This window comes from Schistocerca gregaria, chromosome 4 (assembly GCF_023897955.1).
Source record: "Schistocerca gregaria isolate iqSchGreg1 chromosome 4, iqSchGreg1.2, whole genome shotgun sequence".
NCBI lineage: Eukaryota > Metazoa > Arthropoda > Insecta > Orthoptera > Acrididae > Schistocerca > Schistocerca gregaria.
In genome coordinates, this window is record NC_064923.1 from 549,884,224 (window position 1) to 549,905,378 (window position 21,155).

Sequence of the window (21,155 nt, forward strand, 5' to 3'; positions counted from 1 at the left end):
TATGTGTGTTCCACATCTATGTAAAAGTGAGTACCAAGTAAACAGCAAGGATCTAGTGATACATTTACTACTCATTCGCAACAGAATTCTGTGTCAGTTAGGATCTACAAGTTACTTGCCTCAACTACATCAATGGCAGTACTCCACAGGTGACAACTTTTGATTTCCATGTTATGACACAAATTTTAATTATGTTCCACTACAGAAGCTTACAAACACCACACGACTGTAGCTGCTTGCAATGTGTGCTGACTGACTAGTCTCCTTGAGCTATAGGAATGTGTAAAGACTGTGATAAACCTTACTATGGTATAACATTGAGTTCTCAGATTGGTGGGGTTTATTCAGTGCCAAATGTGTGTAAAACAGATGCTTATAATACATATTAAGTGAAGCTCAAAGTAATCAGAACTTTGCTGTTATCTTGTAGATTATCATTACAAGTGTAAAGGATCAAAGTTATAAATCAGACTTTGAAGCAACACTGCAATGGTGGGCGGAATCAGGCCACACCAAAGTGAGGTTCTGGCCTGTGGAATGTGTGTTCAGCAGCTTTGCATCACCTCCATGTTGACAGACTACATGGGGCCAGCCTGCAGGAGGTATCGCAACTGATTATGACAATGTGGTAGTCAAATCGATAGGGATCAGCAGTATTTCATTGTGGTTGAATCTGTTGATCATCGTTTGGCCCACAGGGCAGTATGTGACACACAGTTGTTACAGTCAGAGCAATCACTGTCATGCTGCCGCCACTGGGTCACGAATGAAGGACCTCTGCCTGCATGCCCATCCTAGTCAGTCAGTGCTGTGCCAAGCACTCATCCCTGCTCTTCAGCTTCAGTCCAGACTTTGATGCTGAACAATGTCGTCATTGTGCCTCTCAGATGCTGCAAACTTCCACAGTAGAGATGATGCTGTTGGCTGCCCATGGTCAAGGCATGTCCCCATCATGCTGCCTTAGGCGGCATACTGTATGCCAGCTCAGCACTCTGCCTTCTAGGCAGCACTTCCTCTCTGCTCCCACTTTGCCATTGTCTGCAGCTACAGCACTGAATATTATGAAAGAATACCAGATCACACCAGAAAACAGAGTCCATTCAGAAGATTATTTGAGCTAAACAAATTAATAAAAAACTGCTACATGATCACTGCTGAATTGCCTGCAGCTTTTTACATGTCACATTTGTCCCCACACCTTCAGTAAATGAATACAGTGCCCACAGAAGCGTAAGGTACATCCTGACAAGCAAGAATTATCTATCTTTCTCTTCTGCACTATTATACAAAGATGTAACAAATCCATCATCTTCACAAATCTATAGAGAAAAAAGGAAAGCTTAATATAGGACAATTGAAACAGCAAATGAAAATAACTGAGGGATCTGATTGGTACTATAGATGTTATTAAAATTTAAAGTGGCTTTATGAAACTGATTTTAGATTAAAAACATCTGAAAGGAGTTGCAGAATCAGCCTTGTTGTAAGAAGAGAGAATTACGTGATACTTTATGGCCATCCAAAAATTAATACTAGGGAGCACACTGTAAATTGTGTGCCTAACTGTCAAATATTTTGAATTTAATAAGAATGTAAAAAAAAAGTAAAGGAGGTGGATTGGGTTAAAAGTGAAAAGAATGGTTGCATTATGGATCAGTTTGCTCAAGCAACAACTGAGAAAAATCAGCATAATAATGTATGGAGGTACCTTTAAAATGAAGAAATTAAAAAAAAATGTCTCCACACCCTCTACCCAGCAGTTTCCCTTTTCTCTGTCCCATCATCCCTCCCAATCCACACCTCCGTGTTCCTTCCTCATGCACTGTATCCCCACCAGCTCTGGTATCTGTGCATCACATACCTACCCCATGTACCTGCCACCACCCCCATCTCAACCCCATCCCTGCCCCCCCCCACATTCCTAGCTAGCAAACCTGCTGCAAGTCTCTGAGCTGCTAGCTACATACCCTCAATTCTGCTTCCTGAATCCTTCCTCTCTCTCCCCTCTACTCACCACACCTGACTACTCCATGCCCAGCCAAGTCCACCTGCTGAAATGAAATCCCGAAATTCTGTGTCCAGATGGCACACTGTAGGAGTGTAGGTGTGTGTGCATGCATGCATGTGGGATTGTTGGTATTTATGCTCTAGCTTTACAAATAATATATTCTGAAGGAAAGCAAGTTTTCTTTGTGTTTTGTGTGTGTCTGTTGATGACTGAGTACTTCTGCTATTTGGTGAGTGATCTCCTTTACTCCTAAAATACACACATAAAAAAAAGTTTTGCATCACCTCAGTTCTGAGAGTTCCAGAACATGTACTGAAAATTGGAATATAGAGATCAACATAAACATCATTTCAGCCCTTTTTATTGCTCATGAAAACCACACATTGCATGTTGTACCACCATACAACAAGACCTTCAGAGGTGGTGGTCCAGATTGCTGCACACATTGGTACCTCTAATATCCAGTAGCATGTCCTCTTGCATTTATGCATGCCTGTATTTGTCGTGGCATACTGTCCACAAGTTCATCAAGGCACTGTTGGTCCAGATTGTCCCACTCTTCAATGGCAATTTGGCATAGATCCCTCAGAATGGTTGGTTGGTCACATCATCTGTAAACAGCCCTTTCATATATATCCCAGGCATTTTTGATAGGGTTCATGTCTGGAGAACATGCTTGCCACTCTAGCCAAGTGATGTCGTTACCCTGTAGGAAGGTATTCACAAGATGTGTCCAAAGTGGCCATGAATTGTCATCCATGAAGACGAATGCCTCACCAGTATGCTGCCAATATGGTTGCACTATTGGTCGGAGGATAGCATTCACGTATCGTACAGCCATTATGGTGCCTTCTATGACCACCAGCGGCGTACTTTGGCTCCACATAATGCCACCCCAAAACAGCAGGGAACCTCCACCTTGCTGCACTCACTGGACAGTGTGTCTAAGGTGTTCAGCCTGACCAGGTTGCCTCCAAACACGTCTCCGACAATTGTCTGGTTGAAGGCATATGCAACACTCATTGGTGAAGAGAACATACTGGCAATCCTGAGCAATCCATTCAGTATGTTGTTGGGTCCATCTGTAACTGACCATGGACATCGGGAGTGAAGTTGCACATCATGCAGCCTATTGTGCACAATTTGAGTCATCACACGTTGTCCTGTGGCTGCACAAAAAGCATTATTCAACATCATGGTGCTGCTGTGAAGGTTCTTCCGAGACATAATTCGTAGGAACTGGTCATCCACTGCAGTAGTAGCCCTTGGGCGGCCTGAGCGAGGCATATCATCCACAGTTCCTGTCTCTCTGTATCTCGTCCATGTCCGAACAACATCACTTTCATTCACTTTGAGACACCTGGCTACTTCCCTTGTTGAGAGCCCTTCCTGGCATAAAGTAACAATGCAGACACGATCAAACCACAGCATTGACAGTCTAGGCATGGTTGAATTATAGACAACACAAGCTGTATACATCCTTACTGGTGGTATGACTGGAACTGATTGGATGTTGGGCCCCCTCTGTCTAATAGGTGCTGCTCATGCATGGTTGTTTACATCTTTGGACAGGTTTAGTGATACAATATCCACAGTCAAGGTCTATCCTCAGAAGTTCTGGAAACCAGGGTGATACAAAACTTTTTTTTGATATGTGTATTTACATTCTACCACACTCTTTCTACTGTATTTAAAACAAGACTAACACAAACATAGACAACTTATGTAATCTGAATGGAAGGAAAATGTGGCCTGTACCATAAAAATTGAACTAAAAAAAACATTTTTTTTCCAAAATGAAAGGAAATGGTAAATACAGTAGCGTTTAACACATACGATATTTGGTGAGATTCTGAAGACCTCCTCAAATAATTTTCCTGATTACATTTCATGTTATCCTTTCCATTCTCACATTAGTGATGTCTCCATTGCTACTACTACAAGAATTATTTTCAAAGAATGAGGTGCATGAACAGATGTACATGCTATCTATCCACTTACTTGCACCCATTCTTCCAATTTCTGTATAAAAATGAAGACTATAAAGCCTTTGTGTAAGAATCTAATTCAGACATTAGCTTTAACCCTCTGTTTCAGACTTCTGAATGCCTGTCGGGACTACATGTTGCATCCCTAATGCATCTAAACATTTGTACTGAACTTGTCCTCCTAACATACTAGTCAATTTATTCTTAAATAACTGTATAGCTTTTTATGAAATGGGTATAAGTACTGTACTCTTCTTCAGCATACTGTGTGTAGTTATCAGGGCAACTTCAGAATTAAAAATTTTGATCTGTAGACAGGTATTATTATAAACTGTTATAAAATACATGGACATATTTTCAGTTCATCAATAATTTGCATTATTTAAGTTGCAATATACATCTGTATACATTTCTTAACCACAGACAGACATCGGGTAGTGGAAGATTGAAATTCAATGATTTTAAAGATCTCATGTGCAGCTTAAAATACTGGCAGATAGCCTTTAAGAACCACACAAAGGAAAAAACTGGAATATTAAAGGCAGAAAGGCTAAGGGATGCCCTTTTGGAAGTTGGTAAGTCTATATTTCTACTAAAAGATTCATTCATTCAGTCATCCATCCATCCATCATGTTCTATAGATACACTAATGAATGAGAACATTCAGGGATGTGAAACAAGTCAAGGTATACAGTAACATAAGACAAGAAAGGCAATAGAAACCACTCTGTTTAAGATAAATACTGCATATCCATAGGATATGTGGTTTGTAACTGAAATTAAGTGTCATGATAATGTCTCCATTAGCAAAACATTCTAAGTTAGTCCCCAGTTTATATCTCTGGGGGAGGACTGCCTAGGGGGAGGTGACCACAAGAAAAAGAGTGAATAACCAACAAATGGGTAACATTCTATGAGCCATGGTATCGAATATTGAAAGTCTGAATTTTGGCAGGAAAGCTAGAAAGTCTTAAAAGGGAAATCCACAGATTCAGCCTTAAGTGGTTTCCAGTAAAATGAAATGAAAAGATCAGGATTTTGTGACTGACGAATATAGGGTAATATCAACAGCGATAGAAAATGCTGTAAGAGGAGTGGGGTTTTTCATGGACAGGCAGGCAGGGCAGAGAGTGAATTACTGTGAACAGTTCAATGACAGATTATTCTGTCACAATTGACAGGAAAGGCAGCACCAACAACTATAGTTTAGGTATACATGCTGATGTCACAAGCATAAGATGAAAACAGTATTGTGGAAAGGATAGATTGCTGCTCACCATACAGAGGAGACATAGTGTTATAGGCAGGCACAAAAAAGGACAACTATACATTTGACCTCCCAGACAAAAATCCTTCTTCTAAAGGAGAAGACATGTGTGTGAGCTGTGCTTATGTGAATCTGTGTGCCTATGTGTTTTCTACTTTAGAGGAATGCCTTTTGGCCAGAAGCTCAAGTGAATAGCTCTCTTTTCTTTTGTGACTGGCTGAAACACAATATCTCTTCTACATGGTTTGCAGCAATGTATCCCTTTCACAGTATTCTATCCCGGGTTTTCCATTGTTTGTGGAAAATGAAGAGATAAGTATATGAGGATATTGAATGTGTAATTGTGTATGTAAAGAGAGGTGAAAATCTAATATCATGTATGGTTCGAACAATGTATTAAGGGAAGGAACAGATGTGGCAACCAAATGACTATTCAAATTGGTTTGTAGAATGTTTGAGTCTTGAGATTTTAGAAAATATCATTCACACAGTCTTGAAGACAAGGAGGGCAGATAAGTCTGAGAACAGCTTAATAACTTACATGTTGAGGTTGGTGACAAGGATAGTATAAAGAAGAATGGAAAACAAATTTGAGGATGTGTTAGATGATAATCTGTTGGCTTCGGGAAAGGTAATGGTGCTATAGACACAGTTCTGACATCATGCTTAGTAATGGATGCAAGATTTAACAAAAATCAAGACCTTTTCATAGGATTTGTCACCCTAGAAAAATTGTTATGCAATGTAAAATAGTTAAAGATGTTTGAAATTCTCAGAATGCTATGTGTGGGCTGTAGGGAAAGGTGGGCAATATACAGTAGGTATGAGAACCAGGAGGTTAAAACAAAAATTGAACACCTATTTCTATGCCATCAGTTTTTGCAAAAATTAATGAAAAGGCTGTATATGTAAGGTTAATCAATTATTTCAGCTCACATAATTTGGCATCAATCATGCAGTTTTGTTTTTAAAAGCAGTTTTTCAGTTCATGTCATTTGCCATCAATTATTCAGTTTGTTTTTTAAAAGCAGTTTAACAACTGAAAACACCATAGCCTGTTTACTCTGTGGGATCCTGACAGATTGAACAAAGTTCTGAACATAAGATGTCTTCTGTGATTTAATTAAGGTGTCCAATTGTGTTGATTACAAAATATTACTGCAGAAGTTGGGCCATTAAGGAATAAGAAGAGGAGCAGAGCTGTGATCTGTCTGATTGGGTCATGGTCAAGATGGGATGTGTATGGGGTCAGTTTTGGACTACTACTGTTTCTTCTAAAAAAATAAATGACATACCTTCAAATATGACAGATGACTCTAAAATATTTCTGTTTGCTGATGACACTAGCTTGGAAATTAAGGGCATTGAGTGAAACATAGGTAATGTATCAAACAGTGCAATTAAAGGTATAAATTCATAGCTTTTAGAAAATAAATTGATGGTAATCACACTAAGACTCATTTTTTACCACAATTCAGCTAAAACTGATATTTTGATTACTCAGAATGGGGGTATGATTAATGAGTTTGAATAATCCAGATTCCACACTGTACAAATAGATAGTAAGCTGATATGAAAAGCTCATGTTCAAGCTCTTATTTAAATACTGAATGCAGTTGAAACAGCTTTATAACAGTATCTGCAGTAAATGATAGTCCAACAAGAAAATTAGTCTACTTAGTGTATTTTCATTCACTTCCGACATATGACATTATATTCTGCAATAACTATTCCCATTTGCAAAGAGTAGTTTTGACTCATAAAAGGGCAGCTCAAGCAATATGTGACATTTGCCTCTCAATATACATTTTCTTTAAGGTCATTTATTGTTAACAATATAAGAATTCACTGCTTTCACTAAGTTAAGGCACAAATCTGAACTGCATATGGATCGCACCTCCTTGACTCTTGTGCAGAAATGTGTACAGTATTCTGCTGCATCCATTTTCAGTAAGCTACCACAAGAATTAAAGGCAGTTCTGACCTAGCAGTAATCCTCACACTTTCAAGTCTAAATTGAAGAAATTCCACATAGCTTATTTCTTCTCTGCCAGAACATTCTTGAAAAAATAAATAATAAAATAAAAGAAATAAAATAAAAAAAACCAGATCCCTGTCTTATATTTTTAATTACACTAATATATACTAGGCAGCTTCCCATCTGGATGGGATTCATGTAAATTTTATTTTAAGTATCTAAATTTTCTGATGTATTTTTATGTACTGACTCATTCCATGTCCATGGGGACTGAAGGCTCAATTTTGTGCTATGGAACTGTAAGTGTAATTACATAAATTAGAAAAAAACGCTTGAATTAGAAAGGTTGTAATGCAAAGATACAGTCTTTCATCTCTACCGTTCAGTCTGTGAACTGAAGAAACAATGACAGAAATAAAAGAAAGGTTAAGAAATGAGATTAAAATACAAAGTAAAAGGATATCTATGTTACACTTTGCTGATGACATTTGTATCCTCAGTGAGAGTGAGGAAGAATGGCAGGACCTATTAAATGGCAGAAACAGTGTAATAAGTACACACTATTGATTATGAGTAAACCAAGGATAGATGAGAGTAATGAGGAGTAATAGAAATGAAATTAGTGATCACCATAACATTAAAACTGGGGACCATGAAGTAGAGAGATTCTGCCATCTTGGAAGCAAAATTGCATGCGATGGACGAAGTAAGGAGGGTATAAGAAGCAGACTAGCAGAGGCAAAGAGGACATTCATAACAAAAAGAAGTCTACTTGCATCAAACATGGAACTTAATTTGAGGAAGAAATGTCTGTGAATGTATGAGGGAAGATCCTAAAGTAACACACAATAATTTTTGTATCAAAAAGTTTAATAGGTAACAAAACAAAAAATCATAAATGAACTTACATCTGTTACCTACTTTTCTACATAATACCTTACATTCTCAACACATGTCCCCCATCATGGAACAAGTTTAAATATGTTGTGTTCAAAGAAGTCCATTTGGTTGGAGTATAGCCATCTATGGACTGCTTATTTCACTTCTGCATCTGTTGCAAAACCTTGGTCAACCAAGAATTTCTTCATGGGACCAAACAGATGAAAGTCTAATGGTGCTATGTTTGGACTGCATGGTGGATGCTGGAGCATTTCCCACCAAAATTTGGTGATTTTCTCATGAACAGGAGCATCAACATTGGGCGATCATTGTCATGAAGAAGTCTGGCATCAGCACTAATGTGTGGCATTTGTCATGAAGGGCACAATAAAGCTTAACCATAGTTTTAAATGGGCTGCAGCATTCACAGTGGTCTCATACTCAGCAAAGTCCACCAATTACACACCATGCATATCCCTGAACCCAGTCACAAGCTCTTTCCTAGCAGACTGAGTCGCTTTGAATGTTTTTCTTACTGGGGAACCAGCACGTTTCTGCTCCGTAGAGTACTGCTGGTTTCAAGCATATAGTAGTGTGCACATGTCTCATCACCAGTGACAATTCCTTTCTGAAAAGTCATGCCCTACTGCAGTGTAATGTGTTAAGTGATCCAAGCCTGTCATCATTCACTGGCCCTTGTGGTTGTCTGTCAGATTCTTAGGCACCCAGCCTTTACAATATTTCAACTTGTCATGAACAGTATTATACACAATACCATAAGAATGTCGAACTGCTGTGATAAGATTTGTATTTCACTTACTAGTCATTCAAAATTGTTGCCGCAGTGGCTCCAACATTCCCACTGGTTTCAGCTGTTACTGGTTGCCTGGAAATCACTAAGGTTCATTAGACCCTTGTGGAAGAATGTAAACCACTTGGAGAGACTGCTACTGTCCATACAGTTGTGTACATACACACTAGGCACATCCTGTGAATTTCACTCAATTTATGCACTATGGCCCACAAATATCGAACTACATTTCACTGCTTTTCACAAGTTGATGACAGCCACATGTGTACCATGTTTGTTTCATAATTCAGGCTTCTCTTGCTAGAGCCACACATGAAAAGAAAATACCCTCTGTAGTGTAAACTTCTAGTTACATCTTCATGAAATTTCAACATCACAGCTGCAATACCAGGGGAGAAAAAAATTATTGTGTCTTACTATCTGATCCTCTGTCATACATTTGGAGCACAGCCTTGTGTGGGAGTTAATAATGGACTGTGGGGAAATAGGACAAGCACCTTAGATATGGTGCTACAGACAAATAAGATAAGAAATGAGTAGAACTGACAAGCAGAGGAACACATGGGAAACATTGTCAAGAAGAAGGGACAGGATGATAAGACTTGTGTACAGACATAAAGGAACAACTTATATGGTATTTCAGGGAACTGTAGAAGGTGAGAACTGTAAAAGGAGACACATATTGGAATAAATCCAACAAATAATTGAGGAAATTGGGTGCAAGTGCTAGTTGGAGTTAAATGGATGGCACAGGAGAGGAATTTATGGTGTGTCATAACAAAGCATCAAAAGATTAATGTCATTATGGAACTCTGTTACATAGTGATATTAAACGATAGACAACACAGTGGTTCAGCTTCCTGCTGTCACAAGGTGAGCGGAGGTTCTGGCGAGGCAAGATGGGTGCCATTGTTGTTGGCGTAGGTTAAACATTGTCAGTTTTACAAAATAGTATGGCAGAAAATAATGTCCAATCACTGTTCAAATGGTTGAAAGGCACAACCATGGAAATTTTTACTGTCTGAGCATGACATGGTCAAAACAATAGCATCGATAAGAGCATGTTGGATAGTGTGTCTCTGTCTGGTATGGTAATGTGGTAATGGCACTTTGTGCCTGAATTTCAGTTCCTTGGAGAGTGTTAGTTGTGACACTGAGGAGCACCAAATATGTCAATTATATATTCCATGTCCAAATGATTTGTCTCTTGTGCACTGATGGAGGGCAGAACACTGTAGATGCACTGGGGTGTCTGTTCAGTACACAATTGTGTCATTGTTTCAGGTCTGAACACAGAATGATGCATTGCACACAAATGTTCTACATTGTAGTGTGGCATGTGAAACAAATATGCTGGAAAATCACTGTCAGTTTGTGCAAAATGATTAACAGCCTAGTCTGATAATGGCTGCATTGTCATTGTGTGGTAACCGGCTCACTAGTAAAGTGAGAAAACATGGCACAATGTGATAGTTGGGGGTCACCAATGTGGAACTCTTGTATATAGTGATAGCGAATGGTAAATGACATAGTGGTACAGAGTACACAATACACTTTATTTTATACAAATTATATACAAATAAGGATATATGATGTAGCGCACTTGAACAATTGATGCCAATGTTTCCACAACTGAATCTGTATTAAAAATAAAATGCCAATAAACTCCTTAATGCTGTTCACACATATGTGTTTCAAATATAATCAAGTAAAACAGAAAAAAAGACTGCTACCTCCTCAGTTGTACTGTCATCTGCTTAAACTTGATTCAGCAGAAATTGAGAGGATTCAGGCAAGTATTATTTTCTTCAGCTCCTGCCAGTATTTGTGACCAACAAATCTCCATTTGAATAACAGCAGTGCATTTATTGAAAACTATTTTTCATTTGATGTACTGAATTTAGATAGTTCTGCAAGAAAATGAGGTATAAAGAGCTCACAGGTTACCTCAGTGAAACAAACAATTTCAGTGGATTATATGAAATATTTAGGTAGCCATTTGTGAAGATTTTACAGATACTGGGCATATGATGGACATTCTTTAAAAGTATGCCTTGAGATCTCTTACAGTAATGACACATAAACTAAAGAGGCAATGAAAAACCTTTTCATGAGAACCACCAATGTAATTTCTACCACTATCTCCTCTTCATATTATTATATCCCCTCTCCACATTTAGCTAATATTTTAAATGATATAACTTTGACAGTCTTTTAAATATGTATGTAATTATTGAAAAAGTGTTCATTCTTAAAGAAGTATGATTTAATTTTTTAGGTTTCCAACTTAACACAGATGTTCTTTCAATTTTAATTCTTCGCTACATGAGAAAGGATGGAACTTTGCGATTCGGTGATTTTGTGTCAGCTATTCTTCATCTCACTGTGGCATTTAGTAAGTATCAATTTACATTGTGTTAAAGTATAAATATTATTCATGGTCTCTCTCTCTCTCTCTCTCTCTCTCTCTATATATATATATATATATATATATATATATATATATATATATATATATAGGGTTCCAAGACTTACCAAGTGGGAAAGTGCCGGCAGACAGGCACAATGAACAAAACACACAAACACACACACAGAATTACTAGCTTTCGCAACCGATGGTTGCTTCTTCAGGAAAGAGGGAAGGAGAGGGAAAGACGAAAGGATGTGGGTTTTAAGGGAGAGGGTAAGGAGTCATTCCAATCCCAGGAGCGGAAAGTCTTCCCTTAGGGGGAAAAAGGACAGGTGTACACTCGCGCACACACACACACACACACACACACACACACATATCTATCCACACATACACAGACACCTTTGCACCCATTGTTGTTCACCAACCTAAGTTCAGCACAGGATCAAGATAGCTCATCTCAAACCAACACTTTTTCGACTTTTTTCACACCTTTATCTCTCCCTATATAAATTTCTATTTACTTTCACTTTAACCTCATATTACCCTTTCCACCTTCTAATACCATGTCAACCTCACAACACCCCTACAAGGTGTCTGTGTATGTGCGGATGGATATGTGTGTGTGCGAGTGTACACCTGTCCTTTATCCCCCTAAGGGAAGTCTTTCCGCTTCCGGGATTGGAATGACTCCTTACCCTCTCCCTTAAAACCCACATCCTTTCGTCTTTCCCTCTCCTTCCCTCTTTCCTGAAGAAGCAACCATCGGTTGCGAAAGCTAGTAATTCTGTGTGTGTGTTTGTGTGTTTTGTTCATTGTGCCTGTCTGCCGGCGCTTTCCCGCTTGGTAAGTCTTGGAATCTTTGTTTTTAATATATTTTTCCCATGTGGAAGTTTCTTTCTATTTTATTTACATCAAAGATTCCAAGACTTACCAAGCGGGAAAGCGCCAGTAGACAGGCACAATAAAAAACACACAAACACACACACAAAATTTCGAGCTTTCGCAACTGACGGTTGCTTCGTCAGGAGAGAGGGAAGGAGAAGGAAAGATGAAAGGATGTGGGTTTTAAGGAGAGGGTCAGGAGTCATTCCAATCCCGGGAGCGGAAAGACTTACCTATGGGGGAAAAAAGGATAGGTATATACTCGCACACACACACAGACACACACACACACACACACCACACACACACACACACACACACACACACACACACACACACACACACACACACACACACATATCCATCCATACATATACAGACACAAGCAGACATATTTAAAGGCAAAGAGTTTGGGCAGAGATGTCAGTCGAGGCGGAAGTGCAGAGGCAAAGATGATGTTGAATGACAGGTGAGGTATGAGTGGCGGTAACTTGAAATCAGCGGAGATTGAGGCTTTGTGGATAACGAGAAGAGAGGATATATTGAAGGGCAAGTTCCCATCTCCGGAGTTTGGATAGGTTGGTGTTGGTGGGAAGTATCCAGAGAACCCGGACGGTGTAACACTGTGCCAAGATGTGCTGGCCGTGCCCCAAGGCATGTTTAGCCACAGGGTGATCCTCATTACCAACAAACACTATCTGCCTGTGTCCATTCATGCGAATGGACAGTTTGTTGCTGGTCATTCCCACACAGAAAGCGTCACAGTGTAGGCAGGTCAGTTGGTAAATCACGTGGGTGCTTTCACACGTGGCTCTGCCTTTGATCGTGTACACCTTTCGGGTTACAGGACTGGAGTAGGTGGTGGTGGGAGGGTGCATAGGACAGGTTTTACACTGGGGCGGTTACAAGGGTAGGAGCCAGAGGGTAGGGGAGGTGGTTTGGGGATTTCATAGGGATGAACCAAGAGGTTCAGTGTCTGGGACGTATGATCTGGTGACTCTGGACTGGTTGTGGTTTGAGGTGTTGGCTAACTTTACAGGGCCATTGAGAGTAAACTCCATGCCTATCTGACATGTCCTATGGAAACTTTCAAGTGTGTGCCATTGTATAGGATGTCCATGGTGTGATCCTATCTAGTCATCTACTCTACATCTACATCTACATCCATACTCCGCAAGCCACCTGACGGTGTGTGGCGGAGGGTACCCTGAGTACCTCTATCGGTTCTCCCTTCTATTCCAGTCTCGTATTGTACGTGGAAAGAAGGATTGTCGGTATGCTTCTGTGTGGGCTCTAATCTCTCTGATTTTATCCTCATGGTCTCTTCGCGAGATATACGTACGAGGGAGCAATATACTGCTTGACTCTTCGGTGAAGGTATGTTCTCGAAACTTCAACAAAAGCCCGTACCGAGCTACTGAGCGTCTCTCCTGCAGAGTCTTCCACTGGAGTTTATCTATCATCTCCGTAACGCTTTCGCAATTACTAAATGATCCTGTAACGAAGCGCTCTGCTCTCCGTTGGATCTTCTCTATCTCTTCTATCAACCCTACCTGGTGCGGATCCCACACTGCTGAGCAGTATTCAAGCATTGGGCGAACAAGCGTACTGTAACCTACTTCCTTTGTTGTCGGATTGCATTTCCTTAAGATTCTTCCAATGAATCTCAGTCTGGCATCTGCTTTACCGACGATCAACTTTATATGATCATTCCATTTTAAATCACTCCTAATGAGTACTCCCAGATAATTTATGGAATTAACTACTTCCAGTTGCTGACCTGCTATTTTGTAGCTAAATGATAAGGGACCTATCTTTCTATGTATTCGCATCACATTACACTTGTCTACATTGAGATTCAATTGCCATTCCGTGCACCATGCGTCAATTCGCTGCAGATCCTCCTGCATTTCAGTACAATTTTCCATTGTTGCAACCTCTCGATACACCACAGTATCATCTGCAAAAAGCCTCAGTGAACTTCCGATGTCATCCACTAGGTCATTTATGTATATTGTGAATAGCAACGGTCCTATGACACTCCCCTGCGGCACACCTGAAATCACTCTTACTTCGGAAGACTTCTCTCCATTGAGAATGACATGCTGCGTTCTGTTATCTAGGAACTCCTCAATCCAATCACACAATTGATCTGATAGTCCATATGCTCTTACTTTGTTCATTAAACGACTGTGGGGAACTGTGTCAAACGCCTTGCGGAAGTCAAGAAACACGGCATCTACCTGTGAACCCGTGTCTAAGGCCCTCTGAGTCTCGTGGACGAATAGCGAGAGCTGGGTTTCACACGACCGTCTTTTTCGAAACCCATGCTGATTCCTACAGAGTAGATTTCTAGTCTCCAGAAAAGACATTATACTCGAACATAATACGTGTTCCAAAATTCTACAACTGATCGACGTTAGAGATATAGGTCTATAGTTCTGCACATCTGTTTGACGTCCCTTCTTGAAAATGGGGATGACCTGTGCCCTTTTCCAATCCTTTGGAACGCTTCGCTCTTCTAGAGACCTACGGTACACCGCTGCAAGAAGGGGGGCAAGTTCCTTCGCGTACTCTGTGTAAAATCGAACTGGTATTCCATCAGGACCAGCGGCCTTTCGTCTTTTGAGCGATTTTAATTGTTTCTCTATCCCTCTGTCGTCTATTTCGATATCTATAATTTTGTCAACTGTGCGACTATCTAGAGAAGGAAGCACAGTGCAGTCTTCCTCTGTGAAACAGCTTTGGAAGAAGACATTTAGTAATTCGGCCTTTAGTCTGTCATCCTCTGTTTCAGTACCATTTTGGTCACAGAGTGTCTGGACATTTTGTTTTGATCCACCTACCGCTTTGACATAGGACCAAAATTTCTTAGGATTTTCTGCCAAATCAGTGCATAGAACTTTACTTTCGAATTCATTGAAAGCCTCTCGCATAGCCCTCCTCACACTGCATTTCGCTTCGCGTAATTTTTGTTTGTCTGCAAGGCTTTGGCTATGTTTATGTTTGCTGTGAAGTTCCCTTTGCTTCCACAGCAGTTTTCTAACTCGGTTGTTGTACCACGGTGGCTCTTTCCCATCTCTTATGATCCTGCTTGGCACATACTCATCTAACGCATATTGTACCATGGTTTTGAACTTTGTCCACTGATCCTCAACACTGTCTGTACTTGAGACAAAACTTTTGTGTTGAGCCACCAAGTACTCTGAAATCTGCTTTTTGTCACTTTTGCTAAACAGAAAAATCTTCCTACCTTTTTTAATATTTCTATTTACGGCTGAAATCATCGATGCAGTAACCGCTTTATGATCGCTGATTCCCTGTTCTGCATTAACTGATTCAAATAGTTCGGGTCTGTTTGTCACCAGAAGGTCTAATATGTTATCGCCACGAGTCGGTTTTCTGTTTAACTGCTCAAGGTAGTTTTCAGATAAAGCACTTAAAAATATTTCACTAGATTCTTTGTCCCAGCCACCCGTTATGAACGTCTGAGTCTCCCAGTCTATATCCGGCAAATTAAAATCTCCACCCAGAAATATAACATGGTGGGGAAATCTACTCGAAATATTTTCCAAATTATTCTTCAGGTGCTGAGCCACAACAGCTGCTGAGCCCGGGGGCCTATAGAGACATCCAATTACCATGTCTGAGCCTGCTTTAACTGTGACCTTCACCCAAATCATTTCACAATTCGAATCTCCGTCAATTTCCTTCGATACTATTGCACTTCTTATCGCTATAAACACGCCTCCCCCTTCACTGTCCAGCCTATCTCTGCGGTATACATTCCAATCCGAGTTTAGCATTTCATTATTGTTTACGTCTGGTTTCAGCCAACTTTCTGTTCCTAGTACTATATGGGCGTTGTGACCGTTTATTAATGAGAGCAGTTCTGGGACCTTTCTATAGACGCTCCTGCAGTTTACTATAAGCACATTAATATTGTTATTCCTTGTTGCATTTTGCCTACTGCCTTGCCGCGTCTCAGGAGGCGTCTTGTCGGGCCTAGGGAGGGAATTCTCTAACCTAAAAAAACCCCATGTGCACTCCACACATACTCCGCTACCCTCGTAGCCGCTTCCGGCGTGTAGTGCACGCCTGACCTATTCAGGGGGGGCTCTACTGGGAAAGGGCCAATGTACAGGAGCTGTAGCAGTGATCGGACTGAACCATTATGCAGCATCACATGTGAACAGCTATGCAAGTCTTTGTGTGCAAACATCTGATGGTTGACTTGTGAGAAGAAAGTGGGCAGCAGTTTTGGTGCAGTGGTGTTTAAACTGCGGAACTAAGTGTGGAAGTTCTGTTGTGTCAAACAGTGGTGCTGGCACTAAGTAGCCAACTGAAATGTAAAGGGGATTGTAATGAACAATTTTGGGCTTGGATGCATGAACATCAGGTTTGTACGCTGTTTGGAGACCTGAGAGCACTAAGGGAAGAACTTCTGTCCACTTTTCTTGGCAACACATTTACGATGATTTTAAGATTCTGTCACACCATTTTATCATACCATTACTAGTAGAGTGGTAGCTAAATGTATGGTGTTACTAAAAGCTGGTACCCTGGTGAAATCCCTTGTGTTGGGGTCTGGATACCTGTCTGGTATTATCCTGCATTTAAGGGCTGGTAACCACCAAATAGCCTCAAGAGACATCTTTTTTGTAGATAAGGTGTAAGGGCTGCCAGACTGGAATGTGCTCAGATGTTGCCTTTGCCTTTGTTAAGCATTCAGGTGCAGTTCTGTGCACAGAGTGAGATGGTTGTCCGGGTATACTTCAGATGTGGTGGACTGTATTGTGCTTGATGCCATTGCAGTGAACCTGTACCTGCACCTCACTTGATGTTTTAATTGTGCAGTGCTCAGAGGGCTCCTGTATTGTAGTTGTGTTATGTTTATTAGAGGTGAATCCATTGTTGATTCTATGTAACTCATTGTAAGCAGTGTGACCTCTAGTCCCTGAAACTTCACTGTTGTCAATTGAGCTCAACAATCATGTCCCCTGCAGATCAACTGCTAGTGCAAAATATGTGAGGAAGTTGGCACCTAAACTAAGTTCAGAGATGTCAACAATTACAAATGGCCATGTGAAAGGCCTGGAGAAATGAAGGTGAACATCTTATGTCCATAAGTGTTGATTGCAAAGTTTCTGATTGCCTTCAGCTGTGCTTGGACATCCTGTTTGTTGTCTGTCATGTGGCTAAAGGTAGTGTGCAGATATCAGAATCATCCTCTGTGAGGAACATCATGCCTGTATGCCTCTCTGACAAATACAGTTTTTTTTGATATCTTGAATGTGTATGTTGAGGTGCTTTCTGACAACAGTATGCAGGTGCTCCACTGCTACTGTGGATTGTGTATGCTCTGGTCATTTGAGTAAATGCATAGTTTGTTACACCATTCAGCATGTTGGCCCAAAGGTTTATGGCACCAGAATACCCCAATGGATCTCTTCTGCTGACCCTGAGTTCAACTGTAAGCACCTTGTCATTGCTGCCACGTGCACTTCTGTTTTGGCAGCACTTCCAATGTGGTTCTTAAGCTTGGAATTTTATCTGAAATGCTTGACAGATGTTGCGACATTATGGTAATACAATCCAGGGTCATCGCATTGGGTGAACTCAGCTGGCAACATTCCACCAATGTCATGGCAATTGTTGTAGACTACTTGAGCATTTTGTTGATCCTATAAGTAAACTGCAGTAATTTGTTGGGTGACTCATCATATAGTGCCTGTGCCATCTGCATTGGGGTCAGTAGTTATTGATGCCAAATATTGATCTGTTCACTAAATTACATAGATGTCACCACAACTCTGATGGGATCTCGTCCACATATTTCTCCACATATAGTACTTGCCTGACTCTGAGATTGGTGGAACTTGTGCAGCTGGACATCAGCTTGTCTTTCTTTTTATTGTAAGCCCCATCTGATGGTGCGTGCATTTAATGTCTGATATCAGTGTTATGGTTTGTTGCTCCAAACTGTTTATCACCAAGGTGACTTATTCATGGTCATTGATGACTTGTTGCTGCTTGGATATGTTCTTCATTATCACAAACCACATTTTCTATTGGGTCAGCATAAAGGCGGTATCTGTATTTGCAAGTGTGGTGGGGACAAACTGCTGGATTGACAGACAGATATCTCATTGCTATGTACTGTGGTTATGGCTCTTTCGTAGGCCTCATTGTTACATATGGTTGTGTCCCAGGAGTACTTATCTGAGGTGATAGAGGTTTTAAGTCAAGCCTAACATCATCTTCTGTATTATCAGAAATGTTCACTGTACTGTGATATGTGAGCTTTGCAAAATTAATACCATATTTGTTGTACTAAATAGGCTGTATGGCCTACAGAGATGTCTTTTGTTTTTATTTAATCAATTTTTATGTTGTTCACAAGTTGCAGTACCTTCTAAGCTTTACTTGTGAATTAAGGCCATATAAGTATAGTCGTTGCCAAATGTACTTCTGACCAAAAAGTGATTCTGGTAGGTGGAGTCCAAAGTTTTTGTTAATTAAGCCTTTTGCATTCTTGTGGAGATATTACCATAGCTACTTCTGGACCCTAACAAATGTCTAACCAAGTAGTGAAATATAATTTTTCATAAATTTAGCTTTGAAAATTTTTTAATGTGACAAAATATTTTCTTAAAAGTTTCCAAAAGTTTTCAGCCCCTGTTGCACTTAAGGAACTGAGAAGTCAAATACCAATTGTCATAATTTTCATAAGTGTAGTCTTAAAAATCCTTCAGTACTTCTCTAGCAATTATTTATTTTCAAAAAAACTTTCACTGCTGTTTTACCCCCTTAACAGCTGAATTTCCAAAAATGATGAAACGTATTTTTTTCTGGTGAGAAACCAAATACCAATTTTCATAGTTTTAGATTAAAAATTCCCTTAATAATGACATGCTTTCAAAAAGCCTTTCTCTTATTTCACCCCCTTAGAAGTGGAATTTCAGACAATTCTTTCTTAAGTGATGCCTACATATTAAGATGCACACCTTGTTCTCAAGTTTCCATCCTTAGCAGTTTTGGCGGGTTAATGATGAGTCAGTGAATAAGTCTGACCCTATTTCATTCCCATGTGGATTGAATTTCCAAAAACAGTGAAACAGATTTTTTCCATCTCTAACCGAGAAGCCAAAAACCATTTTCCAAAGATTTAGCTTTAAAAATGCTTTTGTAGTAAAATATTTTTATAAAACGTTTCATTCCCTGTTTCACTCCCTTAGGGGTTGAGTTTCCAAAAACAGTGACATGTGTATGTTTTATTTCTAACAGAGAAGCTAAATACAAATTGTCATACACTACTGGCCATTAAAATTGCTACACCAAGAAGAAATGCAGATGCTAAATGGGTATTCATTGACAAATATAATATACTAGAACTGACATGTGATTACATTTTCACACAATTTGGGAGCATAGATCCTGAGAAATTAGTACCCAGAACAACCACCTCTGGCTGTAGTAACGGCATTGATACTCCTGGGCATTGAGTCAAACAGAGCTTAGATGGCATGTACAGGTACAGCTGCCCATGCAGCTTCAACATGATACCACTGTTCGTCAAGAGTAGTAACGCGTATTGTGACGAACCAGTTGCTCGGCCACCATTGACCAGATGTTTTCAATTGGTGCGAGATCTGCTGAATGTGCTGGCCAGGGCAGCAGTTGAACATTTTATGTATCAAGAAAGCCCCGTACAGGGCCTGCAACATGCGGTCATGTATTATCCTGCTGAAACGTAGGGTTTTGCAGGGATAGAATGAAGGCTAGAGACACTGGTTGTAACACATCTGAAATATAACATCCACTGTTCAAAGTGTCGTCAATGCAAACAAGAGGTGACTGAGATGTGTAACCAATGACACCCCATACCATCACGCTGGGTGATATGCCAGTATGGTGATTACGAATACATGCTTTCAATGTGCGTTCACCGCGATGACGCCAAACATGTATGCGACCATCATGATGCTGTAAACAGAACCTAGATTCATCTGAAAAAATGACGTTTTGCTGTTCGTGCACCCGATTTCATCATTGAGTACACCATCGCAGACGCTCCTGTCTGTGATGCAGTGTCAAGGGAAACCGCAGCCATGGTCTCCGAGCTGATAGTCCATGCTGCTGCAAACGTTGTCAACCTGTTCACGCAGATGGTTGTTGTCTTGCAAGCGTCCCCATCTGTTGACTCAGGGATCGAGACGTGCCTGCCCGATCCGTTACAGTCATGCAGATAAGATGCCTATCATCTTGAGTGCTAGTGATACGAGGCCATTGGGATCAAACAGGGCGTTCCGTATTATCCTCCTGAACCCATCGATTCCATATTCTGCTAACAGTCATTGGATCTCGACCAATGCGAGCAGCAATGTTGCGATTCAATAAACCGCAATCACGATAGGCTACAATCCGACCTTTATCAAAGTCGTAAGCGTGATGGTATGCATTTCTCCTTCTTACACGAGGCATCACAACAACTTTTCACCAGGCAATGCTGGTCAACTGCTGTGTGTGTGTGAGAAATCGGTTGGAAACTTTCCTCACGTCAGCACGTTGTAGGTGTCGCCACCAGCGCCAACCTTGTGTGAATGCTAATCATTTGCATATCAGAGCATCTTCTTCATGTCGGTTACATTTCACATCTGTAGAATGTCATCTTCATGGTGTAGCAATTTTAATGGCCAGTAGTATAGATTTAGCTTAAAAATGCTTGCACAATGAAATATTTCCATAAAAACTTCCATCCTCCATTTCAACCCCATAGGGGTTGAATACCAAAAACATTTTTTTTTTAATTCTGAGTAATCAAATTTCAATTTTTATAGATTTAGCTTTCAAAATGCTTTCATAATAAAATATTTTCATAAAGAGTCTCATCCCCTGTTTCACCCCCTTAGAGGCTCAATTTCCAAAA

At 40.2% G+C, this 21,155-nt stretch overlaps 1 protein-coding gene across 1 annotated transcript in view; it reads left to right on the forward strand.

Annotated features, from left to right (window-relative positions):
* The window catches only part of LOC126268107 (calpain-C), a 417,830-nt gene that overhangs the window by 384,093 nt on the left and 12,582 nt on the right, over positions 1-21,155 (forward strand). The window contains exons 15-16 of the mRNA XM_049973621.1: positions 4,424-4,571; positions 11,210-11,326. Of these exons, the coding sequence (XP_049829578.1) occupies positions 4,424-4,571; positions 11,210-11,326 (265 nt within the window). The remainder of the gene's footprint in view (positions 1-4,423; positions 4,572-11,209; positions 11,327-21,155) is intronic.